This window comes from Aythya fuligula, chromosome 2, assembly GCF_009819795.1.
Source record: "Aythya fuligula isolate bAytFul2 chromosome 2, bAytFul2.pri, whole genome shotgun sequence".
Taxonomy (NCBI): Eukaryota; Metazoa; Chordata; class Aves; order Anseriformes; family Anatidae; genus Aythya; species Aythya fuligula.
In genome coordinates this window covers 16,268,499-16,296,195 of record NC_045560.1, presented here as the reverse complement: position 1 = coordinate 16,296,195, position 27,697 = coordinate 16,268,499, and the positions used below count along the sequence as shown (strand labels likewise).

The window sequence follows — 27,697 nt, the reverse complement described above, 5'->3', positions numbered from 1 at the left end:
CTCACTCCAGAAGGCTACTTAATTTATGTATTCCTGATTAGATTACACTGTTGGCTTTAGGCTTAAATTACATTAGGGTATTCTGTCATTTGTGGCTTAAAGTATGTACTGTGACAAATAGTACTTCAAAGGGGTTTGTATGAAGCCTGATCCTTGCAAAGCTCATGGAGTGAAGATTCCCCACAACTCTGTAAACACCCCAGCCGTGGCGTTGCATTCGAGCTCAGGTCCTGCTCGCCCCGTGCACCTCTCCTCAGACCTGGGGGAACCCCAGCACAGGCTTAAGTACAGAATATGTTATCTGTCCTCTTCCTGTCATGTGGTAGAGTGCCCAGAGTTGATAGACAAGGGGTTTGGTTATTCTTCATTACACTTGTTTATCCAGTCTCCATAATATTTGGTGCTTGTTTGCCTTTGCAACTCGCATGCAATTGCCTATTCTGTATTGTTTTTGTGGGTTGGCAGTAAAGTTGTTCTGGCTTCCCACTCCAAGCAAAAGCCTGGAGTATGGAAAGTTGTTTATATGGATTCCTGGTATGGAATGCAAGCCTAATTCGTCCAGGTTGAAATAAAATTGCTGTGAATAAAATTAACTTTGAATTTAAATGGCATTGAACCCAGATAAACAACTTGCTAGGGCTGGCGCTAATAAAAGCTAACTGTAGCATAACTAACTGCTGCTAGGTATGCCTTGCACGTTCTTAAAACCTGCAGTTTGAGGGTGATGCTTGGACATTACTTCTGCAATTAAACTTAATGTCTGAAATGCAAAATGCATTGTGTCCTGCTGGGATGTTCAGGCACAGGCAACTTGAGGGGATCTGTGTGGGCAGGGAGGTGGCAGGTGAAACCTTACAGGTGAGTTGTACATTGCCATTCGCTAGTTTGGGAACTCAATTTGTGTTCCAACAACAAGCTGGGATTTTGTTTCATGTGTCCTACTGCTGGAAACTCAGCCTAGTAGCCTTTTAAAAGAAATCTTTCAGGCAGAGCTGGATGTGCTCTTTCTGGGCTGCCAGGAGGTGTCTGCTGGGAACGAGGTGCTGAAACCAAAAGGCAAGTAGGTGTATGTGGCATAAGGGAGCTCTGCATCCGAGTGCTTTCCTGCTGAACCTCAGCCTAGCCAAAAAATCTCTCCAAATGCAATGTAGAGAAGCAACACCTTAAATACTGTCTTCAGGAATTGTGATTTCGTGTGGAATTTGTGGAGCAACATAATGTGTGCTGCCATGGTGTAAAAGTAGACTGTATCCTTCCACTAAAACAAATGCTACCAAATTAAATCTCCTTTATGCAACAACTGACATGAGCACTTATAATTGTGCTGGTCTGCTGAAACAAAGCAAGTAATCTTGGTGTTACAGAAGCTGGTTGCTCAAGGAAGCCCCCAAGAAAACTTTTTCCATGAACAAGCTGGTATGAATTGGCATTCTTCCGTGTGCAGGAAACCACAAGTTCTTATTGTGGAAAACTTCTAGCCCTTGTAAAACAGGCATTAGTTCTGTGTAGGAAAGCTGTGCAGAATGTTCTGGTGTTCTGGGTACGGAGCTGCTGTGAGAAACTCTACTGTTTTGATAAACACAAGATCACTTGCTCAGATGTTTGCAGTCTCGTGTTCACTGGGCACGTTGCTGTGGCTTGGATGCCTGTCAAATACCTACAAGCTCGAGACCATCTTTATTGCTCAATTATTTGTACCCCCTGAAGTCTCTAAAGACGACGGTTGTGGCAAGCGAACGTGTCTTAAATGGAGCATTGTGTTTGAGGTGCTTTGTTAGGGTTTCTGAGACTGGCGTACGTGGAAATTGCCCGTTGTGGTTGGGTGGCTTCTGGGTCAGGGCGGCGCAGGGAGCACACATGGATGCATGCACGCGTGTGCTCACACACACACGCTTACATGTGCTTGTGCACACTCTTTGGCAACACTTGGCCAACGTGAGTGTGCAATATCTACAGGGCATCAGTGAGTGATGTGTGTACTGCAGGCTGGGAGCTTCAAATTCTGGTGGCTTGAAAAATTATGTGCTCGGTCAGTTCCCTGAAAATATCCTGAGCTTCCCTCTTCTTCTTTATGCTTTCTACTGATTAATTCTGGGTGTTCAGTGCTGTTTATCTCATCCTGAAGTATGACCTGATCTTCTCAATATCCTCATTTTTTTTCTTTTTTTTTTCTGTTTTAATCCTTATTCTGGATTTCCAATGACCATTTTTTCAGACCTCATCTAATTTAAACCTCTCTTTGTTACCTAAGAACTGGACCCTAATTTTGTTCCTTTTTGTTCCATTGTCAAAAGTATAACTCAAATTACACAGCCCATTCTTCTTTTTTTTTCTTTTTAATGAAAGAACAATGGATGTGGGTGTCGCAAATTGCTCAAGCTAGTGGTGATAAAAACGATTTCTTGCTTTGCAGAGCAGGCTACTTGTTGGAAACTGATTTATCACATCATCTTCATTAATGTTTTATACTTTCTACTATTTTGGAGTGTTAGCTGGGCTGTCAAGTACTGGAACGCTACTGCTGCTATTTAAGGCAGGACATCTGTCATGATGTGTCTAGAGTCTGATTTCTCCAAGCCAGAACAATTCTTGCCTTTATGCTCTACCTATGTAGCTGTTGCTCTTTCTACAGACTAAAAATACTGCAAATAAATAAAGCCACAAAGAGCTTGCACGGCTCTTGGAAAGGCTGTGATTTCGGAGAGCAGGAACTTGCCAGTAGCTGTGCCTTGTGCTGCCTGGACAATACCTTGGCAGAGTTTTTTAGCGTTCAGAATTTGCACAACTCGACCAAATTAACTTTCCCTTCTGGCCAGGCATAACTTTCTATGCTGGGAGGGTGTGCACAACATAAATTCACGCTGTGCTCTCTCTCATGCTGCAAGCACAAGGGGCTCCGGGATGCGCCCCAGCAGCACCCTGCTGGTGTGCCCCCCTCTCCTGCTTCTGGAAGTCACGGCCTGCATGCCAGCTGCCTCGGGCTTTGGGACTCTTCCTTCCCTCAGTGCTGGCTGCCCTCTCAGTCGTGGTTTGCGTCCCGGCAGCTGCTCGGTTTGCACACTTTCATCATAAGTCCTGGCATTGCTGAATATTCCCCGCACAGGAGGGGTAGGTTACAATGTGGAGCCTCAGAGCTCGTTTCTGGAAGGGGCAGACTTCACAGAGCAATCCAGAGAGGCGATTTCCCTTCCCCATTGAAACCTTACTCTGAAAACTCTGTTTCAGAGGCGATTTTAATGAGCTCTGAAACCCACATCACAGTTCTGAGGCCAGCTCTTTATGTGTGCGTGTGGCTTTGCCATAATACTGCTTGGGGGATGAGCTTCCACGAGCCGAACAGCTCTGCTCCTCCCGTTCCCATCCTTCCTGCCTGCTCCCAGCAGCATGCCTCTGCTGCTCCTCCTGGCTTTGCTCTGCTCTTTGTGCCTTTGCAAGCTGCCACATCTCCCTTTCTGGTGTCAATGTTCTGCTGTGCCAAGGAAGCCCCCGGAGCTCTGGCAGGGAACGGGATCAGGTGCCACAGGCATCAGCCTTGGTCTTCATGCTGGTGGTGCAAGGGGTGTGGAAATGTGCAAAATGCACGCTCTCCACAGTTTATCTCATCTAACTGTAGTGCAAATGTGAATTTTCCCATCACACCTTTGCTGTGATTTGACAAATTAAAATCTTTCTAACTGATCTCTGAAATAGTATTTATTTGATGCTTAAAATGCTGGAATTGGATTTGTTTTTTTTCCGCTTTTTTTTTTTTTTTTTTTTTTTTTTTTTTGTGGATCCTTCACCACAGACTACTTCTTGCAGTCCTTTGTTCAAAGGAAGCTTTGTGCTTCATTCAGGGGAGATCGCAGCTGGGAGAGGCCAGAAGCTCTCCCAGTTGTGTTGTGTGGTTTGGCTCTGTTGGATCGTGGCTGCGCGTGGCTACCAGAACTGTTCTCGATGGGAAATGGCAGACCCTTTACTTGCTCACCAGACTGTAAAGATGTTATGAGAACATTTTTTAAAGACAGCAGGAGTTGGGTTTTGGAGTTAGGATAGTCGTGGTGACAGTGTGTCTCTTCTGTACTTGGTGGAGTGAAGTAAGGGGGGGAAATGCTGGGTGAGGTGATTCAGACTCACTGTAGTTTATTCATTCTGCTGCTCTGTTCTACCTACAAGATCAGAGGTTTGGGGCAGCTTTGTTAAACTCGGGCCAAGTACTTTAAGGTTTACTAGAAAGCAATGTGTGCTGCTAACCTGCTGGCTTTGGCTTGTGATCATCCGCCAAGGCCCGCTTTTTCACCTAGTTTTGCAAATGGGGATTTGCTTTGGCACAGAGGAGCTGGGTGTCTTGTTTGAGCTACATAATGCAAGCGCCTGGCTGGACACGCTCCTAGCAGTGGTTGGTGCCCAGCCTTTTCTGCAGCCGCCCCGTAGTGCCACCAGTGCATGGTCTTGTCTCCCAGGACATCATCTTCCAGACCACGATCTCCAGGTTAACGTGAGGCTTCGATTGGAAAGGACACCTGGGCTGGCTGCTGAAGGTGTTGCATTGCCCAAGTGTTGTAGAGGAGGCTGTGCTGTAGTGTCTATACGCTCTCCAGGGTAATTCAGGTATGCACTTTTGGCCAAAATAAAAAAGACACTATCTTCTTTCACATTTTAGCAAAACTTTTACTCTTTTTAGAACAAATTGAAGAATTTTGGTTTAAAAAAAAAACACATGCATATATATGCATAAATATACTTGAATTTTCCCTGTTCTGGTAGTAGATACACTTCTGCTGTGCAGGGGGAAGACTGATGGTTGTGCTAAGCTCCAGATGCAGGAGGGTGTTCTGCATTACAGGTGGATAAAATCAATTTCAGAGCCATCTGGCAATGAGCGGAGCGCGACTGCTTGACTGCACTGAACATCACTTGGATAAACAAACCTCGATCACAGCTTTCATTTTGAATTGGTTATAGCACGAGCCTGAAAAGATTCTCATGACTTCTTTTTTACGTTATTATCTGTTGGTCTTATCTGAATTTGTGCGTAATTCTGGATTATTACGTAACTCGGCTCTGAGATTTAGGCTGAAAGTAAAGGCGATATCTTCATACCAAAGTCCGTGTTGTTCGGAGATGTTGCAGTGTTAATTGTTAACAGGAGTGCCCTCCCTGCTGAGCTGTGCTAGCTGTTCAGGTGCAGTTCCTGACGTCTCACAGTGCTGATGGATTTGACTTAATAGATGTGACGTGGAAGACCTTTATCCAAAAATCTGCTGCTAGAATTTACTTGGGATTGGATTATGCTTGCAAATGTTACTTGGCGTTTTCTCCAGATTTAATTACAGCATCTATTTGATTCATTCTACTTAAATTGTACGTCCTAATGGATGGAAGGGGAAGAAAGCAAGCTTTCTTTGATCTTTGAGCACAAGATCTGATATTATTTCATGGCAACCTTAGTACTGTGTTCTGTTTTTTGAATCCTTTTAATAGCTTCTTTATTGAGTGCTGTGGTTTCAGGTTATGTATATTAAAAAAAATAATAATAAAAAGATTAGGTTCTAATTGCTGTTCAGATTAAGCATGCATTTTTTGTTGCACCTGATTCCCAAGAATCACTGTGATGTTCCAGTTGTTTTAGGCACTTGAGAGGCTTGCTTCATCTTGTCTATTGCCCTTGCTTCACTTTGCCTTATTTCTATTTCTTTCTTGTTTGGCACTATCCATCTCCAAGACTTCGGGGAGGGGTTTTCAATTACAGCTATGGCACTTGAGTTATAAGTAAGCCTCCAGCCTTGTTCTGCAATTGCTCAATGAAGAGAGCTGTCTCAGGTGTCACTGAGGGAGCTGGGATGCTTTGAGGAGCTGCAGAGCAGCAGACGATCACATCTCCATAAGGGTTCTGCTCTCCAGCATGGTGTAATGCCACCGTCACTGACAGATCGAGAGTCTTTGCTTGGGTGAACAGGAGTGCAGTAGGCGTTGTGGATCCACTGTGTCCCTAAATAAGTTATTTTGTTAGTTTTTTAAATGTATTTTTCTTCTTAAATATAAATTCAATAATTTCACTAATGATTCTTACATGTAATTTCAGTAATTAGCGTGGAGTTTTTAGTCATTCTATCACAAGATGCTTAAACCCAGGAAATCAATCTGAACACTAAGGAAATGTCTTGGGATACATTGTCAAGAGATGATCTGAGTAGGCCAGGGCATGACCTGCTGATTAATGACCATATGGCATTAATTGTGTCCTTCTGCCTTGTCTGAGAGAGCTAAATGTTTCATATTCTTTCCACTTCTGAATCTGGCCTTTCTAGAGACTGTAGCCACTTGTTGCTGTTGTCTTTTGTAAGAGGTTCAACTTTTTATTTTGGATTTTATGGTCTGTTTCTGTCATTAGTCTGCTCTTGGTTGTTTGTTTTTAGTTCTCTTTGGCAGCGTGTTCCTCCCTAGCTTGCAATGAAGACCTCATCACTAGACACTCAGCCCGTGTCCAGTTGATCCAGGTGTTCCCAAGCCATCTTGTATTCTCTGGTGTTTGGATAACGTGTGTCTGCATTTCAGGATGATTCATGCTAACCTGATCAGGAGAGATTGTCTGGAGGGGGAGGAAAAAGAGGAGGAAAAATGCTTTCTGAATTAGGTGGCCTCTTGCTAGCTTCAGGAGAAGAGCTGCTTGAAAGCAGATACACTTCTAAAGAGCTGCTTTTGTGTTATGGGCCTCTCTCTCAAGAGCTGCAAAGCTTTAATTCTCATTTAAAACTTTTTGGATTGCTTGGCTGTTCCTGGTTTTGTCCAGATACACGAAGTGATTTTGCCTTTGCCGTGCTTGCCGGATGAATGATGCTGCTTTGGTGCAGAGCTGTAGCGTTTGCTAATCTAGCTTGGGCAGGAAATGCCAGTCCGTCTCTGCCAAACCCAGATTTGATTCTTCTTTTGTAGAGATGTAGAAGGAGCATGTGCTAAGGCTTCTGCACAAGGCAGGTCTTACAGCATAGCTGAATATAACTGAAGATCAGAGCCACCTTCCAGATTTTATAGTGGTCTTCACGTGATCTATCACATATCACCCAGTTTAATGGAAATCTACTTCTGACAATCTACTGTTCTTACACTGTGAGACTGATACTGGCTGCCCAATTCAAGTGAGGAGGCTTTTATTCAGCAAAGACTTTAAACACAGTTTGTACTTCCCTCCATTTCCCACTTTTTATTCAAATATGACAATCCTCTACTTCTACTTCTACTTTGGCTGGCCAGGCACCTGGAGTTGCCAGCCACTCTAGCACTTCTCTGCTTTTTCTTGCCTTCCACCAAATCCTCTCCCGTAGCCATGTTTGCAATATCTTCATTTCTGGCCAAAAGAAAGCACGGGTGTTTTGTTTGCTTTGTGCTAGACCGGGGCGGTGGTGTGCACGGAAATGCTGTGTTCCCTGGCAGAATAGCATCTTCCTTCCTGCTGCCAGCTAAACAAGATGTTCTGGGAGCACTGGAACCAACACCGCCTTGCTTTCCTTCTGCTTTGTCCTGGAGCTCCTGCAGCTGCCTGTCTGCCTGGCGTCCAGCAACACAGGAGCTCTCCAGGGGGTTTTGCAGCTGAAACACAAAATTCCCCTTTTTGCAGGATGGGATGATCTTGGTGTCTGAGAAGAAGAATAAATAAATTCATGCAGTACTTGTTGTTGGGATCACCTATACACAGTTGTCCAATTCCACTGAGCTTTTTGGGGGGTGGGTGGGGAGGAGAATCTAACCATTTAAAAGCCCTTGCTTTACCTGTTTGAAACCAGCAGCCCCAAAATTTCCGAGTTCAGAAGGTGGCAGAAGTTACGTGAGTGATACTGCCTCACAGGTTCCTTTTCCTTAGGTAAAGCCCAAGGAGAGTCAAAACCAAAAACAAAAACAAGGCTCTTCCAGACTAATTTGAAAAACTTGATGGTCAGAGCTGTGCAATTACTCCAGCTAGCACTGCCTGGGCCTCTTCTTAATTCTTGAGGTCTGGCAATGGGCAGCTGTTTCTGTTGCCTGTCTTGTTCACGAGAGCATGTTGAAGCTGTAGGTGTTGCCTGTGATAAGATGGGCTTCCCTGCTGAAACTGCCATCGGCTGCCTTGCTACCTGCTGCTCCCTGTGCTTGATGCTGCGAGTCTGTCCCTCTGCAGTCCCGCGGTGAGCAGCGCTGACAACTGCCATGCCTCAGCATGTGGTAAGCTCAACATACTTAAGACAGCAAATGCTTTGTGTTTGGTAGTAAACATCATGCTACAAATGGCTTTCGACTGGCTAAATTAAATGGAAACTGAGCCGTTCCTCACTTAAGTTTCAGCTCAAGGTTTTGTTTAAGTCTTGCTCAAGATCTTGTTTGTAAACCCTGTTAGAAATCAGTTATGCACCTGGTTTTCAGCATTTCTCCTGTACTCAAGTGCTGAGGGAGACGTGGAGTATGAACACTGGTAGAAGTTTATTTGTGTTGGAGGGAGAAAGGGAATGCGTTCTGGCTTGGGGGAACAGATGCTCTTGACCTTAGTACTAGGTATTAACACTGGAACTTCAGGGTATCTAAATCTGTTCCACAGGTTGACAGAAGACACTGGATTACATGCTGATAAAGTATCTGTAAGTGTCACTATTCAACAAGTCTAGGAACAGTGTCGTTCAGTTCTGCAGCCCTTCCAGAAGGTGTCCAGAACACCTGATGTCCCTGCTAAGGGAGCTAAAAGACAGATTGTAATGGAACCGCTTCTGATGTACCATTTCAGCTATATAGAAGCTTATTAAATAATGAAGCGGCCTTTAAATTAAGTTCCATTTTGCATTGGCTAACACTGGCATTCATTTAATTACAGTTGTGCTCTAGTTCTAGGTCTTCCTCGAGGAATTTCTGCAAGCTGAACGGGTTCTTGTTCCAATACACAGTTGTGCATGCAAATTGTCATTAGCAGTGAGTTTGCCTTTGTTAGGATATGAGGTCAAGATGGGCTGCTGTGTGACTGGAATCACTGGCAGCTCATTTACGGACATAAAAGAAAGCTTCTGTTTGCCAGGTGTACCTTGGGCAAAGCTGCTGAAGAGGTTTGGACATGCAGTCAGTGAACCCTGCACACAGGCTGCCCTGTGAAGACTTCAGGCTTCTTCATCGCTGGGACACCCACGCTCAGACTGCCTACAACACGTAGCAGTTAAAGTGCTAAAAATTGGATTTTGGGGATGAGCTACTTTATGCAGCTAGCACTTGGCTTTTATTCTGGTGTGTCTGTTTGATAGGTGTTGGTATTGTACGCATTGATAAGGAAGGAATTCGAGCTGCAGATTAAGGAGTAGGCGTGCTGAGGAGGGTTTGAACACGATGATTCGCCCCCTGACCTGCTGACTGAAGTTGTAACTCCAGTGGATGTTTCTGGCCGCTGTGTCTGTCCCACAGCACTCTGCCAGAAGAGGTTCCCACCCCTCTTAGCTGCAGACCCACACGTGTCAGAGGTAACTGTCGGTACGAGTGCACACCACGAGTGTGCGTGGCTCTGATTTATAACCGAGCTGTGGCTGAGCAGAGCTACACAAGTGCAGGTTGGATAGCACTGACTAATTTATGCTCAGATAGCATAAATTCAGAGCTCTTGGGCCTGCCAGTTGGCCAGTACGTGAGGTGAGCGTTTTACAGCACAGAATTTCATCCATGCAGTTCAGAGTGAATACAGCAGATGATTCCTGGGCTTGCTGTAAACCTAATTTTAATCTCATTTGTTTGAGTTGCACTATTGTGTTTGTCCTGCTTTTTTTTTTTTTTTTTTTTTTAGCCTGTAGGTAGGAAAATTCCCTTGAACTTGAGTGAAATTCAAAGATAATGTAAATAGTTAACTTTTGCATTCGTTGAGGTCCTTGCCCTTCTTCATCTAGCCTAGTAGGTTACCTATTTGAGAGGGAATTGCCTTGCTGCAGCCTGGCCAGCTTCTCAGAAGGTTGTTACCCACCTACAAATAACCTCATTCTCATCATTTCAAGTGAAACAAAGCCATCTAAAATTTAATTAAAACTAAAGCAAAAACAGAAATTGATTTTTACCCTGTACGTTGTAGCCCTTTGTATATGTTTCAGAAAAATATTTTCAGCTTTATCCACGGTTGGCTAGCCAACAAACTGATCGTCTGCCTGAAGCGTGGAGGTTATGAATTTGCACGAAGATGGGGGGAAAAGCAGGAGCGCACACCTCTGTGCTGCAGTTTCTCAAGAGCCTGAAGCAGGGAGGTCTGCTCTCCTTCAGATGCCTTACCCAGCAGTGCGGTGGGAGGAGAGGAGCGCTTGCCAGGAACGATAAGGCCTCCAGGTGGTGATCACGGTAAACACGCTGGGAGAATCTCAGCCCTGCTTTCCCAGGCGTTAGGTGAGGCAAGCAGGGATGTACTCGTGTCGCTTGTATGGCTGGGAGCTTCGTGCCTCTAGCAGCTAAATGACACGCAGAGCAATCCAACTGCGGCTCTTCCAGTGCTGCTGGTGCTCTGGCTTACGGTACTTGCTTCTGTTTGCAAAACAGAATTTGTCAGCAGAGACAGACTACTTCGCTCTGGAAATGTAAATCTTATCACAGGAGCTTGTTGTGTTGTAATAAACACACCTAACTTTCCTTTCCAACAAAAGCTGCATATCTGGTGTCTTTTTTTTTCCCTTATTGTTTATTCAATAGGCTGCCTAACAGCAAAGATACCCACTGAACAGATTTATGCAGAACTGGAAAACTGAGTGGTAATGGCATTGCTTCTATGAAATTCAGGCTATTGTCTTCCACATACAGCATTCACAACTGTATTACTGACTAACGAGGCTGCCCTTGGCTACGATGAAGTACACTGTAAGATTTCTCTGATATTAGACTTGAGATTTAACTTGAGACAAGTAGCTTAAAACATAAGAACCAAAGTCCATAAATAAACTATAAGCAGTGTTTTAATAGCAGAATCTGTTAGCAAGGAACTAAGCAAATCCCGCAGGACTAGACGGTCTTTGCCATAATTATGCAGTCCACCAAGTGAGTAAAATTTCCAAAGCTTAGCTCATAAATAAGATGATGGTTTGTTCTGTGATTTGTGATGGGATTCCTTAAAACAAACAAGGAGACTAAAGGCTCCAGAGGCTACTTAATGTTTTGCAGATGGGTTGATGGCTGCTACTTAATTGGTTGAAGCACGTATAAGGAGATGCACTGCAGTTATAGAAAGAATGCTTAATAAAGAAGCTCATTATTAGATAGGTGCTGAATTTCTTTACCGATATAGCTGTTTCCAACAGGTCACCTTTCTCATTTTCTGTCTACCATAACCTGTAAATGTTGAGTCAGGTTTTCACTACTTGCTCTGCTGGATTGTGCTAATAAGTTGAACACTTGCTGTGACGTTTCTTGTCCTGCTTTGGTACTATTAATGTGTGTCTGTTCTAATCCCACACATCCTGTCTTATTATTTTGCCTATGACAGTTGTATCAATAGAAGAATTGGGAAATAAATGACACTTGCACCAGGCTGAGGAAGAAATGCTTCCCAGAACAGGAGAAGACCAATTCTGTGCCTGTTCCTTCCTACCTCCCTTGTACTGCAGCTTCCTGCAAAACAGAGGCTTGGCCTGGAGCCTCTGAAAACTTTGTTTCTGTAATTGTCTGACTCTGAACCTCGACGCCTGGGTGATGGGAGCCACAGGCTTCTCCCAGATAGGTGTTCTGTGCAACAATTCCCTTCCATAGGGGCAGCATCTAAAAATTTGTTCCAGACAGTTACATTTTAACCTCCGTTTTTTCATCCTCACCTCTCTGAGATTGAACAGGTCTCTGAATCTCGGACGATGAACCAGAAGGTGCAGTGTGGTGCCATGCCCTCATCCACATGTGCCAGCGTTCCTCTCTGCACCAGCTCTGCTTTTCTGACCTTGCACTGAGTCATTTGTGTGGTCAACATGTAAGGAAGGAATTGAATTATTTTTATGGTTGCTGGTCTGAAATGAGTCAGCGCAGGGCCGAACAAGTCGTGGAGCAGGGAAGGGACAGGCTCAGCAGCCAGGGAGAGGATGGAGGATCTGGCAGCCAGCTGAGATTGCTGCGGGGCCACAGGGGCTTCTCCAAGGTCACACGAGCTTCAGCCAGCAAGAAACTGAAACCATCTCTCTCATGTCGTAGGGTGCTGGCTGCTGATCTGTGACATGCAGTAAGTGGTATAAAGAGGCTTTAGATTGATTTGAATGTGCTGTTTGCTTGCAGGTACTGATGTATGGTATGAATTAATAGGGGCTTTCTAGCATGTGCCAAAATCCAAATGTACTGGTCATGTAGATTTCTGCATGTAGGCTGTGTGCATTTGATGAGGAATACAGGGTTAGCTTCAGGTTGCTTTCCCTTGCAAATGTGGTGGTTGGATAGACAGTGATGTGCCAGCTACAGCCCCTTTGTGTTTTAGGGCTATTGCCTCAATAGCCAAGGAAATAGCGTGTGGTGTTACGTTGCCAGTTCAGGAAAAAAAAGTCAGCACACAATTGCCTGATAACTCATGCAACCTGCAGCATGGCACTTCATCAGTTGCTTGATATAACATTTAGCATGGAATATTTCACTAGTCCTGGGCACACAAGTGTCTTACAGGGATACCACAGCTTGAGCAGTGGTCCTTATTTTGATCACAGTGCTGAACGTAAGGGTCCGAGGGCAGAGCTTAGGTAGTGTGTTGTGGCATCAGTTTCTGTGATTAGAATATTGGAGAGTGTGTCAATATATACTTACTTCTATTTCTGGAAACCAAAAAATGCTTGTGCCAGTTCAAAAAAAGAAAAAGGAAAAAAAGTCTGGATTTTCCAATAATGTCTTTAGCAACCCAACATGCTGTCCGATGTTTGTCTAGGAACAAATGCATCGTATGTGGATTTTTATGTAGGAGGATTTTTAGCCTGTAATGGTTGGGTGTCGGCCACGAGGTTCATGTGACATGACAAATGTGGAACATCTGTGTACTGATGCACACCACTGTTCTAAAAGCCATTCCATCGCCACATGCGTTGAATTAAATACAAGAATTTAGGGCAGAAATAGTTGGAAGAACACATTCTGTCAAATACAATGGCAAGGATCTGTTGTGCAAGCCATCAGAACTCAATTATGCACTTCTCCATGAAGTTCTTGTTCAGGGATCTGCCTCGTGCTCGGTGATTTAGCCATTGCCCTCTTTGGACTGGGAGGAGCGGTGCTGTGCTTTCCTGGTCCATGGCAAAGCATTTGGTGGGTAGAAATGACAGTTCAGCATAAGTGACTTCTTGTTACAGCTCCTTTTCTGAGTGATGCGTTGGCTGTATGGGAGGTAAGTAGCTGGCCAAGCTGGCATGGTTGAATTGGAGATGAAGTGTGTGGCTTAGACCAGGATCTCTCATATTGAAATATCATCTTATACGTAACTCAGCCCAAAATGACCTTACTTGGTGGCCGATATCCTTGGAAATCCTGAGTCCTACCATTTTGACTTCGTGCTGTAACTGGGGTATGAGCATTTGGCTGTAAAAGGGCTGGGGCATAGAAAAGCAAAGCGGTTCTTATAGGTGAGGTTTGTCCTTTGCAGTTCTGGACCAGTGGCCAGGAATCCCATTTCTTCTGGACTCTTTAGTGGATGAAGGGTGCATGAAGGGTGCTGTGCTTCATTACAGTTTGTGTACTTGGTGTTAGGTCTTAGGTCTGACGAGAGGCTGCCAGGTAAGACTGCAGGATACAGCACATCCAAAACTAATCTAGGATGGATGCAGGGGGGCTGCTTTGGGTGCTCTGTTCATTGCTGGGGCAGCAAGGAGCTCCCTGTTGGGTAGAAGGCAAGTGTCGTAGATGCCAAGTTGTCTTCCTGGTTCCATACATGTATTTCAGAAGTAGCTTTAAACCTAAGATGTTTGGGTTTAAACCTATAACTGAATAATTACGTTGTTTTTTGTTTGTTTGTTTTTAATGCAAACCTGTTCTTTTAGGTGTTGTCATTACAGATAAGGATTTATTGTACTCACAGCTAACAACCAGCCTTAAAAAAATCAATCTTTACTTTCTAGATTGCCTTCACAGACTCAGATAGGGAAACAGAAAGATGAAGGACCTCCTCTAGTTGATCTGAACGTAGTTTCAAACAACTGTCTTGGAGATGATTTCCAAATACTTCCTTCGTACACTGAAATTGCGACGGCTGTTTTCATGCTGTTCTGCAATCTTTTTGAACTCGATATTTCCTAAGCTTTTAATGTCTTGTTCTAAAGACATTTCAGCGTACAAGAGCTTGCCCTCTAGAGTGCATGTGAGAGATTTTGTTCCAACTTAGCCGTGTATGCCTGAATTTCAGAGGCCGTGTGTACAGAAATGGGAACACTTGGACACTTTGAAAATGTCACTTCTCAGAAGCTGTTTCTGAATGACACCCTGCTTTTACAGGCGTTTGAATTAAATTGAATATCTCTGGGACTTGTTGTGCAAAGCCTTCTGGACAGGTGTTTAGGGCTTATACCAGAAATGGTTCAAAGGCCCTAAGTAATGTAGGCATCCATTTTAATTGTCCTGTTCAGGAATACTGTTTTAAAATATACTCCACCTCTATAAAGTATTTTTTATAGTAAAACTGTAGTTAGCGCATAAAGAAATGCTGATGTTTCAATTGTTATAGCTGGTGTGTGTGTGGGGGGGAAATGTTTCTGTTCAGGTTTTAAGCTGATAATTTGGAAACTAACAATGTTTTTTCGAAAGCTTTTGGGCAAAACCAACCAGTCGCTCTCCCACCTTGGTCTGCCTGGGTTGGCTATGGGTGCTCTGGCTGGTCCTTAGTGAATGAGGACCCACGTGGATTTTTGTATCTTCTGTTCCCAGCAGACTTCTTGTCTTGAGTGTTAGCTATAGTGAGTACCTCTGAGCCAACAGCTCTTTCCACATGCCGTCTGAGAGTGTGATACAGAACCTGGGCTGACCTAATCGTGCTTCTCAGGTAAAGAGCTTGCCAGAGACAAGTGTTTATATTTGAGATGTTTTTTAACGGAGGTTTGTAAAAGTTTAGTTAGGAAACATTCTGTACATCCAGAATATTTAGATGTTAAATTAAGCTGGTACTCAAAGTACCTAAATACAGTTTTGTTATAAAGTACTTCATATAAACACAGCACGAGCCTCACATTCCTTAAAAGAATTTTAAGTTTTGTAGCTTCTTTTACCAGTGCTGCAGTTTTCTTAAACAATCGAGAATAATCCTGCTGGCACCATCTGACTGAAGTGTGTTTTATTTCACGGAAGTGTCCTTCAGAGTGTTGGGAAAATAACTTGATAATGTTTCCTAAGGCTCTGAAGAGACTTCTGATGTTTTGAGTCTTTATTACACTAGAGGTCAGTGTATGACGGCAGCTTGTGAGATGGTGTAGAGTTTCTTGCAGAATCCTGTTTCATCAAATTTGAAACCAGATTTGACGAGAAACTGTAGCCTACAACTGTGGAAAAAACTTCATATTAACATGTCTTATGACTTTCTTGGCGAAAGGGCTTTTTTGAGCTTCCTGCTTTTATTTCTCCTTGCTCAAGAAGTATTTGGCATATATCGATAATAGTGCTTTAATGTGGTAAGGATAAATATGCACGCTTGATTGTTCCAACATGCACCTCAAACATTTATGCTGCTTTGCAGTAACGTGACTTTTTGGTTTGGATAATATATTTCCATAAGCTGTGCTAGTTTTAGGAGTCATCTGTCACTCTTGCACTGTGTAAACCTACTCCTGGTGTGGTGAGAGAGTTGTATCTGTACCTATTATGCTTTGGGTAGCTCTCAGCTGGATAAATGGGTAACTTTGGGGTGAGTGGTTTCACTTTTGGGTGTTGAGGGAAGTAGTCATGCATGTTTCTACCACAAGACTTGCAGAGATTGGCTCCTCAGCATGTCTTCCTCAGTAATGCAGAAAAGGGATTCCTTTCAACATCTGGAATGTGCAAAAGCAGACTGTTTGTGAAAACATCATAGGCCAGGGGAACTAAGCCAGATGGTCAAGTACAAGAGTGTCAAGTAAGGTCAGATGGAAGAGAAATCTGCTGAAGGAGAGTCCTGGTTGGAGCAGATCCCTGTGTGTGCATAAATGATAATTTAAGTGAGAGGACGGAATGGAAGAAATAACACTAGGGTGGATTTGAGCTCTTGAGTATGTTTTCTAAGAGAACTGGGTACAAACAGAAGCGTCTATATCCTGTTCTTGCATCGGGTTCTTCCTGAATGACTGGAGAACAAGAAAAAATGGGCAAGGATCAATGTAGGGGGTGAGTGCAGACAGCTGAATTTTGCTGTTTTTAAGAGATTTTTCATGAACATCTTTGTGATCTTTCTTTTTGGTGGGGCAGGGATATAGAAGGGATGCAGTAAAAGCACAACCATCAGTCTGAAAATCTCCTTTGCACTTGGCTGCTGCCTGGTATGTTTTGTTGTGTGCCTCTGAAGCACAAAGCAGGATGGCACCTCAGCTCAGACAGTGTGGAGGAGGTGTGAGGCTCTGCTTTAACTGGGCTCCCTCTGAGGATTTCTCGCTTTACAGGAAACTTGCTGACTCCCCGCCTCTTCCCTGGGTATTTCCAGTCTGGGTTTTCCTACTCCCTGTGAGAAACGAATCTGTACCAAGGCTTTGCAGAATGGTAACTTATCAAAACAACTTTAAGAAGTTTTATGTGCTCAAACTTAATTGGATTGTGTTTGAAGAGCCTGAGAAGAGGAAGGCTTTGCAGAACAATGTGATACAAGTCGATAAATAAAACACCCTACAAAATTCTTTCCTTTTCCTGTCCTTTTTGCCATTGGAGTGATGAAGAGAAAAAGTTTATCTTGTGAAAACAAACAGCATAAACTCCACAAGCCCTTCAAGGTCCTTCTGAGGAATGGAACATGCCTGATTATAAGCAGTTGATTAGGAAATTCTCACTTTTTTAATGAAATAGATCTGCATTTAGGGCTATCAAGAAAATTTGCTTTATATATTCATATATATATAATCATGGAATGGGTTGGGTTGGAAGGGACCTTAAAGCCCACCCAGTTCCAACCCCCTGCCATGGGCAGGGATATCTCCCACCAGACCAAGCTCAATTTGTTCCAGTTCATGAAGTACAGACACACTGAGACATTATTTAAACCTGGTATTAAAGGGTGGCATAAAAGCTGTCATATCTATCATGCAGCCACCCTATAGATAACCCGATGGGTCACAGTAGATTCTTGCAGAGCAGGTATAGCTCTGTCTGCTGTGTACAAAGTGGCAGTTTCCTGATTTGGCTTTTGGGTGGTAAATCCAAGCAAATATTGTTGTTATCTACATCCGGGATAATTTTTGTCTAGAAAAAATGGAAGCTTGGCTCTTTTTCTTGGTCAAAAATGATGGGTCTTTGTGGCTAACTGGAAGCAGTTACCAACTAGCCCATCTTCCTAAATCCTAATATCCAGCATCCAGATAATGAGTTGGTGTCTGTCTTTTCTTCATAATATACTGTTTAATCCCAGGAGCCATCAAGTATGTAACAAGGCAGAGTTCTTCAGAAAGGGAAAATGAGTATTTGGAGTGCCTTTTCCTGCTTTTGTTCCAAGCTCTCACAATGCAGGAGTTGTCAGATGTGTGGTTCGAGTGACTCGCCAGACACTTCTCAGATGAACTGGACAGAGCACAGAAAATCGCAGCCAAGGTCAGGCTTTAAAAGGCTGGAATTCAATTTCCAGCTCTCATATTTTGATTGCAATCTCAAATGCTCATTGATAGGTGCTCTGTATTTCTTGGGCCTTGTGCTAGCCTCATCGTCTGTTCGTGCCAAAACTTCTTGCAAGACTTCTGACGCTAAGAGGGATTCATAAAATATAGTGACATAGGCAAACATAAAAAATAATAAATAAATAAAAACACCCACCCCAAATCTGTCAAGATAGTTCAGCTCACACCGGATATTCAAGGTCCCTTTGCAAGGACAGACTTTATCAGGCCTCTGAGATACAGGCCTTCAAACATGCAGTGCTCTTTTCTCGGGTTTATGCCAGTACACAAACGTAGCATTTCCCAAATCAGAAGAAATAATGAAATAGAGCAGTGGTACAGCGGTAGCACAGACTAGGTTTAATACATTCTGTGCATTATAAATGTCATCTCTTCCTACCTCATGGTGACTTCCAGGAAACCCTTGAAGTAGTTGACCAAAGCTATTACTGCTTTTCAAACCCTTTCAAACCCTTGGCTTGTCAGCAAGCCTCTGCCATTTGTTCACCTCAGAGGAACATTTCTCAGAAAGCTGGAGATGGGCAAACAGTAGGTTGTGGTTTAACGTATTCGAGGAACTTTAGATTAGTTTCTTATCTGAAATACAAAGATAAATGTGGGTAGGCCATAAAAACTCAATTGGTTAACGTGTGTGAACAGCTGCATGACATTTTGGAGCAGGCTGAATTGTTCCCATAAATGTTCCCATAGGCTCTAATGTAGTCTATGTCTGGGGTTTTGTTTGCCTCCTAAACTCAGATTTTTTTCTGAACTCGAGCAGAATTCCTGTTATTCTATCTTTTCAATGAATTATTTGTGCTGTGACCTCTTCTCTAGATGCTGTTCTTAGTGTCTGACATGTTCAGCAGCTGCAGTGGAGGCAGAGCAGAGATCTGGCTGCTCTTAGCAGTTGTTGCTCAGGATATCATGATGTCACTTGGTGCCTTCTATTAGATTAAAAAAGGAAGTTTAGTCAAGCAGCTGTGAAAGTGAAAGACCTGAGCAGTATATTTGCCACCTAAAAATACCACGCAGGTGAGCTGAACTTCACCCTGCAAAAATAAAAATATGTTTTTTGCAGCTGGTTGTTGCAAGGGGGGGACAATAACCTCTTTAACAGCAGGTACTACTTTGTGGACTATTCATATTATATAACATATAATATTATAATATTTCATAGACTATTTTCTGTCTGCATCGGAGCTCTGTTTGCTTCCCTGTGGGAAGAAACAGCCTCATCAGTGGTAGAGAATACAGCAGCCAACCTTGAGTCGTTGATTGCTGTGGGTTTATGAGTTCAAGGGGTTGGCCTCTTTAAGGACAATGTAGTGCCTGGATAATTAATCTAGGCTGAAACAACCTGAATTGAACGTTTCATCAACATCTGTCACCACACCTGGGCTAGGTCACCCTGTGGGAAGGTGATTTGTGTTACAGGCAGACCTGAAGATGGTTTATTATGGCTCTTCCAGTTAGATCCATTGATGTTTAAAACTGGATTTTGAAGATAGTAGTCTTCTCGGAGATGGTGTGTTGGTCTTGTCGTCTTCAGTGCTGCATGACCTTACTGAAAGGTGTAATACAGACTATCTTCTGTGAGGTTGTTAAGTAAAAGCTCAGTTTTTAAATAGTTAGCTCAAGAGTGTGTTCCATGTTAAAGGCTCTGACTTCAGTAACTGAAGGGTCAGGTTCCTTGGGGTTCCTAAACTAAACTTGCAAAACTTCTCTTTTCATGTAAATGTAGCTACAGCACATCAATAGGTAGGCTCTGAAAAGTGCTGTTGCTTGTGGTGGCGATCTTGGCCATATGAATGGATGAGGTAGCTGTATACTCCAAACTGCTCTTTTCCATGTAGTCAATTCTTTGTCCAACTGCCTAGTATTTCTAAAGTTGTTTTCATACCTTGGGATGTGCATTTGTGGTTCTCACCTGTACTTTTTTGTGTTTATTTCTTGTAGGAGGAGGACTGCCTTTTGGATTGTGAACCACTTGGACATGGTAATGCAGGTGTACCTTGAGAGTCAGACCTGGATGACTGGGATTTAAGGTGGGTGTGTGCTGAAGAATGTGTGTAGATCTGAACCATGAATTATTTCTTCTTGTCGTTGTTTTTTTGTTTGTTTGTTTGTTTTTCTGGAGTTTGTACAAAACATTTAAAGCAGAATCCATCTATACCTCCTTGTGTATGTGTAGAAGAAATGTAATTCAATGTGAAAGTGACAAGAGACGTTCCCCAAACTTCACCTCAGCACGCAGTGAGAGCCAGCAGGCAGCTAGGGTGGATCCCTTCTTCCAGCCCTTCTGTCGCTCCCTCTTCCAATTGTTGCATTTTAAAATAAGTAGCCATTCTAATGGCAATTCTTTGAAATGTAACATTTTAATTAATTGCAGGTCTATGCTCTGCCCTCTAAGCTGTACAGTCTTAATTTTTCAGATTTTTGAGGATATATTTGCAACTTAGACTTAATTCAGTTATTTTGGTTCTTGCCTGTTGATGCTTGAATCTCGCCCTACCACGTGTGGCCTTATGGCTCTATGTCATTTACTCCGATCCAAATAACTTTCTAGATTCTTCTGTACTGAGTGAGGTTGTCTAGTACACGTTGTCCAGCCTTACAGAGCAGGCTGCAGCTGTGTGACCTGAGTGTATAGTGTTAGACATCAAAGATCTGCTCTATGAAGGTGACCAGCAGAGCACTTTGATGCCAGCCTCGTTTAGTATTCTTGTCATGCTCAGAGTTATGCTTTCGAGTCCTTCCTGCTTTGTAACACTGAGGAATTGATTCTTTTTGAAAGGTAATAATATAAATAGGCCCATGCTGTCATTGTATTTGGAAACAAATAGTGGGGTGACACAATCAGAGAATACTTCTCCTCCATCTTCAGCTGTTGTTTCTCCCTTACTGGAGAGAAATATTTCTTCACCTGTAGCACCTACTCTTTCCTTTTTAAAGGACAGCTGTTCGGGGAACTCGAATAGAACCAACACAGAATATAAATGCAATGCGTTTTGTTTGTACATCACCCTCGAAGTATAAAGGTATTAGTACAAATCATTTCAAGAACATTTCAACTCCTTCTGTTATTTGAAAGCTCAAAGTACTGTTTAATCCAGCCAGATCTTACACATATACTACAGTTGCTTTCCCCACAGAAAGTGGTAAAGCATTTTCCCACACAAACCAAGAACAAAAGGGACCTTTGTAACTTTTCTTTTTTTCTTTTTTTTTTTTTTTTTGTGCATGTGTGTCTATCAGGTTCTGTCACTCCCATAAAGACAATTCCCACAACTTGTGTAGTGTATGGGATTAATCTTGCTCTGAGAATTATGTAGTTTCTGTGAGTGGTGAGATGTGATTTCTTAGAGATGGTTAGGATCTCACTATTTTGTGTCTGCAAAATAAGGGATAGAAGGTCCTTTCCTAGCTTCTGAAGGCTCGGGGAGCATTTGTACAGAGTGGAAAGTTGAATAAAAGCTGTGGTGTTTTTTTTTTTGTTGTCTTTTTTTTTTTTTTTTTTTTTTTTTTTTTTTTTTTTAAGATGTTAAAAACAATTGGAGGAGTAGGGACAGTGCTCACTATCCTCTCACACATGCTAAGCAGCTTGAAAAGTTGGAAGGAGTTGAAGTAGAAAAATGAAACTTGACCAAGATTTCAAAAAAGATATTGGTTTGCATGGTCATGAAAAAATGTATTGAATCTTGACAATCCCGAATAAAAGCATTTTTGTAAAGTGTCCTCAAGAAATATTTAGAATGGGCATATTCACATCTGCTATTAGCTGTATGCTTTCCGAAAGTGAGCAGAAGTAGTCTGTTTAAGCACTAATGCCAGGCTGTACCTCACAATCTCTTACTGACCTAGAATTTTTTTTAATCTTCTTTCTGATTTGAGAATACTTTAAACTTTTGTGATTTACTGCTGCAGAGCAGTAGTATTGGACTTTTTGCAAAAGCCAAGCACACAACGAAGATCATCCTCTTGAGAGTGGTTCGCTCTGTACAGCATATGCTAGTGTTTTCTTGAAATGTGTGCGTTTGGTGACTGGAGCAGTTTCTGGCAGTGATTATTATTCACGCTCAGTTTGCCTGAGGATGAACGAGTTATTGTTAGGTTAGCTTGGTACCTAATGCAGGGTGAGGGGTTCTCACCGTTTGTTTTCTACCTTGTTGGTAAGGACTGGTCTTTGGTTATCTTCTACCTAGATCCCCTCAGGCTTTGGGACTGCACAGCTCGAAGTACAATACTCAAAGCTTTGATTTTTGTTATCTTGTTTTGTTGTTTGTTTGTCCAGATTGTTGTGAAATTTTAATAAAGATGATGCCAAGTGAAAAAGTATGGGGTAGGTAGAGAGTGCAAAAGCATCTTCAATACTGCTGCATCCCTCTTCAAATGGATGACTACTGGTAAGGAAGTAAGCTATGCCCTGCGTCATTCCCAGTTTAATGTGCATCTCTGCAAGAGAAGTGATGCTGTAAATATACTGCTTCTGCTAATTTTCTTTAATGGTGGATTCTAACTTCATTAGTGCCTTTGCAAACGTTAGCGTATGAGACTTGCAACTGATACCTTTTCTAAAAATGGAGGATGGGAGGAGAGGAAGCTCTGTTTATTTCAACAAGCACAAGCAACACTTCCAAAATACACCCGTGGCCGTATTGCGGAGTTATGAATCTTAGGTTATCTAGTGGTGACTAACGTGGCGAGATGGCAGCCTAATATGTCCATGCTTTATTTAGCAAAGGCAGTTCTTATCAGAAGATGAAGAACGCCAGCGTTTCATTCACTGTGTGTGTTGAACCTCCAGGCACAGATAGCGCGTCTGTCAGCAGTTCGCACTGTGAGATGCAGGCGCTCGCCTCCCAGAGTCGCACTGGAAGTTCTTGAGGATTGCATTGGACAGAAAGGAACAAATGCCCTCTACCTTCTCTCCCTCCAAGTGCATACTTTTTAGGCTGTCTTACCGTTTGATTGAAATTAACAAAGGATTGAGATGTCTTTTGATCAGATAGAGTTTCACTTGCATTGTGGCGAGGTTTTTTTTGACACTGTATTATCTGACTGGGGTGGTGGTTCACAAATAGATTGTAGCAGCTTTCCAAATTCCTTGGGCAGAGCCTTGCTCATGCCAGCTATTACGTTCAGAAAACCCTTTAGATTTAAAAGAAAGAAAACAAAAAGAAAGAGGACTTTCCTCACTGCAGTTTCATGTGTGGAGTTGAGGTGTGCGGCAGCAGCCCTTTGCCATTCTACCTATTTAAAAATAAAATGGAAGAGTAAATCCTCCCTGGCAAACCACGAGATCTTCAGTTTGTGGGGTGTATATAGATGCACTGAAGAGGAGCTGGAGGGTGTAGGCTTTGACACAAGGCACGTGGCGTTACCTCCACGGGCAGGCAGTGCCTGGCGTTGGGGATGGCTGATGCTAGCCCTCCCCAGCTGGCCACCTCCTCATCGATTCTGAGCACGGGCAATTTCTTGGCCCTGTGACAACACCACCAGCTGTAGCGTGTATCTGATAGCGAAACAATGAACAGTTTGTTCTCCCAGAAGTACAAAAAGGGGGCTGGGTTTAAAAAAAAAAAAAATCAGGAAGAATTTCTCTATGGCTGATTTTAGGCTCTCACAGCAACTTGAGTGTGCTGAATGAGTGGCTCCCGAACAGAGCCAATGGGGGTGGTCAGGCACAGGCAACACTTTTATCCCACAAGAGGGAGGAGGGGTGAATGAGCTGGAAGATATAAGCTGAAACAAAGCCATGCTGTCCTTCTGAGTCATTCGCAAGCACTGGATGGGTAAGGCTTCCTGCTTCCTGGGACACAGAAGTGGGGTCATGATTCTGACAATGGATGCTGGTAAGTCACTCATTATTAAATCTGATTTTTCTGGGAAGTTCTGTCCTTCCCTCCCGACCCCTGCTGAAAAGAAGAAGATATCTGTAAACTGGGAAGCTGAAATGTTAAATGAATGCATGCTTGCTCACTTCAGACTTTTCAAACTGTGTGCACTCCACTGTGTGTTTTGTCTTGACTGTTACTCATCTTGCAAAGCAAGACCGTGGTACCAAAGTTGTGTCTGTTCATGTGTGCTTCTGTCTTCACCGAGACAGAACCTGTGGCCTAGAAGGGCATGGAGTCTCTTTTCTCTTTTTTTTTTTTTTTTTTATAAAAGATGTGATACTCTTCGTATAGTACAAGCCAGATCTCACACTTACTAAAGAGCTAGAGGTGATTTAATATATTGGATGTGGCTTCCTCTGCTCTGCTTAGAGAAATTTAGTACTGGAGAAGAAGAGGAAGAAAACGCTGCATTTCCATGACAGTCAGTTCTATTCTGTGAGTTTGTATCCAAGGAAGTGTGTGTGAAAAGAGCATACGTAGTTGTTTTTTTTAAATTAGCTGCAAAAGTGAAATCTTTATGATAGTGCCCTGTGTGATAGGGAGAGTGGACGTGAGCAGTAAGATATGGAGTGGTTTGTATGAAATAAACAAGGAATCCCAGTCCTGCTCCTTGAGAGGGGGTGTGTTCCCATGTCATAACTCACATCCTTCAAATTCCTCAGTAATAAAGGACCTAAGATTTGAAATGGTTATGGATAGGGCACGAAGCGCCAGCACTTGTGCTCTGGCAGCGTGCTCACAACTGCTCTTTCTCTTTAGCACTTGCAGGCATGCTTGCTGCATTCTACGAGCTCCATTGAATTTTTGTCAGCAATGGGTTTGGCTACTTTTTTTCACCACTGTGCAGAGCCAGCACAACGTGACAAGTTCTCCAGGCAGCATTCAAAGTGATAAACTTATTCAGGCAGATCTTGCAGGTCTGTTTAATCTACTTGTCACATGCTCAGTTTGTTCCACGCTAATGAAAAGCTCGCTGTCCCCTGTGCATCTGAATTAATTTGGTTGGGCATTTAGTAGGGCCTAAAGGGCAGCCCTCTGTGCCCAGTTCCAACTCCTTGACTTTTCTGACACTTCTAAAAAGTGACACAGCTGGGTTCTTCATGCACAGTTAGAGCAAAACACAAGCCTCTTCATTTAACCCACCCACGCTTAATTGAAGTTACTTCGTCATCCATCATCCGTGCAGGCAAGATGGAAAGCAGGGACTCCTCCTGCGTTCAGTGTGTGTTACGTGCTTTGCACAGCAGTTAAACCCCAGGTCCTTTAATTGAGGAGATAACATTTAACACCAGCTCAGAGAGGAGCAGGGTGGCAGGTAGTTGACAAAGGGACACAGAATTTTCCATGATGGATTTTTTTTTTTTTTGTCCTTTTGATTAGATTAGCCTCCAGAGGAGCTGAATTCCAGGCCCTTCTTGAAGCAGTTTGAATACTGGGAATGAGAAATCCTCTTCTCCTTGTCTTGTGCAAGAAGAGCCAATGTTTAAATGCTAGATATCATGCCTGGTATTACAGGAGGGTGCTCTGGCAATGTTCAGGGTGTCAGTGGTCACAGGAGGTATGGATTCAGGCTGTAGAGCCAAGACACATCTCCCTTTGGAGTGCTGGAGTTTCTGCACTGTACTGGGGTAATTTAACTCTTTGTTTTGGAAAGAGTTAGTGGGGAGACGTTAATAATACATAGTTAAAAATACATCTTTTGTTTATGTACGCTTACATGCTTGTGTGCTGTTCCTTTGCACTGCGAAGTGAACCGTAAAGATAATGCTGCTCATCTGTGCTTCGCGGGGTCCGAACGGGTATCCTCTTTCACAGCAGTGGCCCTGCACTAATTTCTCGGCAGTCACCGTGCTCTAGTAGTCCCTGTGGTGGTTTTCGGAGATCTGTTGGCTTGTGTTGGTAGCAAACGTGCATTTTGGAAGCTCCCGGTTATTTAAGAATTCTTGAATTAGAGTTTCTTTTTGGGAAAATGGTTCGAAATACCAGAAAGGAAACACTGTAATATAAAAATTCCTAACAGTGAGTTCTAGTGCTTCACAATTGTGTCTAAGTTACAGAAAAAATAAGCAAGCAATTCAGTGCCTTAATCTGGGAGACCGATAGTGCTCCATGAAGTTTTATCTTTTTTTTTTATTATTATTATTATTTTATTTTTTTTTTTTAACCAGCCTTTTAAAGCTGAGCTCACTGCTCTCAGAGCCATTTACTTATTTTGAATTGCAAGTTGGCATTACAAGTCAGGGCTGATTTAAAAAAAGGCATCGAATGCTCAAGCTGTTTTAAAACTTCTGCTCCTTGAGATAATTGCAAGAGCACTTACTCATTTGTTTCAGTTTTTATTAAACACGCTTTATTCTGCTGCATTTGTCTGTGCAGCATTTAGCTTCTTGCAGGAGCAGGACTTGAAAAGTCGTGGGGCAATAAAAAGGACCAAATAAAAAGGAAAGCTGGAAGGTAGAGTTGACAATCTAATTGGATTGGAAGCAGCTCCAGGCTGGGACTGTTGCAAACAGCTGATTTGATCCTTCTGAGTTTCAAGAGCTATTTATGGTAGATTAGCTGTATCAAAGCTCTACTGTTCCAACCATAAAAGGTTGGTCCTATGTGAAGTTGCCACACTGCATTTGGCTTAGTCCCTCTGAGCTTGGAGAGCCTATAGCTTTTTCTGTGGATAAATCCAGGGATGGATGGAAGTACTAAAGGCAGATCGAGGAGTAACGTTGTTGAGGACTTCAGATCGCAGCGAACTCTTAAAAGGAGATTTTCCCTAATAAATTTTTTGCTCTAATGTCTGGAATCAGCCCTTGGAATATAGCTCCTGCATATTTGCTGCATTTGGTGAACGCATGCTTTTAGGAAAGCGCTGTTCTAAATTTATCTGACTTATCTGAATCATCTTGACTGCACATGCACTTGCCAGCCTTGTGTGTTGATATTTGGTAACTTTGTGAAGTCACTTTTCTGTTTTCTTAGCGGTGAGTGTTAAGTCCTTTGGGAAGGAGCCTTAGCTGAAGTAAGAAACTTCTCTAAAACAAGAATTATGAAAATTTTTGGCTAAAGAGTGCTTCAGGAGTTATTACTAACCATTTTGAGAAGACTTTGTTTGAGCCCTTCTGCTACATCTGTGCCTTCAATTCCTCCTCCTTTGTGTAAAGGCAGACAAGTGGATTTTTTGCAGGATTCAGCAGTAAGTAGCATGTCCTTCAGAGAGCGTGCACGCAGTCATTGGAGCCAGTTGTTTGAGAGTATTTGAGGCTCTGTCAGGTTGAAATGTGAGTGGGTTTATTCCAGCCTGTGCATGCCAGTCATTCAGCCTTCCTTAAGGCATTTTGTGTTTTTATTCTTGTGGTTTTGCTTGGAGGATGAGTTCATTCTGCTATGAATGGAAGGTGCTGTTGCTGGTTGGTTTGTGTGTAAGGTGACTCTTTTTTCTTTTTTAGTTTTAATACGTTAACCTTAGCCACAGCACTACAGGCAGCTGTAAGAACACATAAAACCAAAAAGTTTCAGTAGTAATTTTCTCCTGTTTAAGACGTACTATAAACATATGTGAATACTTGCGTTAGAGAGCTCTGTTATACTTTGACTCTTGGGGTGTTCCGAAGAAAGCTTCCTCCAACTTTTGTATTTTCTTATTTTTAAACACGACCAGGACACAACAGGTGAAAGTCACTGGCACTGCTTTACCATCCACTTCTGCAGCAGGATCAGCTGCTAAAAGGGGGGAGCGCAGTGAGGGACTGGGGGGGGCCGGAAGGAGAAGAGGCTTCTTGCTTCAAGGGTGTTCCAGATGTTGTGTTTTAATCTCCAGAAATGCAAGTAAAGTGTCCTTGCCAATAAGTTTTCTGTTTTAAAAACAGCTCTACCCATTGTCTCTGTTCTCCTTTCAGGAGCTTTCAGGAGCTAGCAATGTAAGGCCATCGTCCATTTTCTTTGGATTGCAAATCTGTATTTGTATTAGCCTGTCAAATGGCTCTAGAATTTTTATTCTGAATTCGATATTCTTTATTCTGTTCTGCATTTCAGTGTAAGAAGTATTTGTTGAAAAAAATAGATATATATATTTTTAATCTCCAT

The 27,697-nt window shown here is 42.8% G+C and overlaps 1 protein-coding gene across 8 annotated transcripts in view; it reads left to right on the top strand.

The window, feature by feature from the left end:
* SVIL (supervillin) overlaps positions 1–27,697 on the top strand; it is a 136,069-nt gene that overhangs the window by 8,415 nt on the left and 99,957 nt on the right. For 3 of the 8 annotated variants that reach the window (XM_032182243.1, XM_032182242.1, XM_032182240.1), the window contains exon 1: positions 23,368–23,575. In XM_032182243.1, the coding sequence (XP_032038134.1) occupies positions 23,512–23,575 (64 nt within the window). In that variant the 5' untranslated portion in view covers positions 23,368–23,511. Of the gene's footprint in view, positions 1–19,679; positions 19,769–23,367; positions 23,576–27,697 lie in introns of those variants that run through there. The other 5 variants (XM_032182246.1, XM_032182244.1, XM_032182247.1 and 2 more) reach the window with 5 other exon arrangements.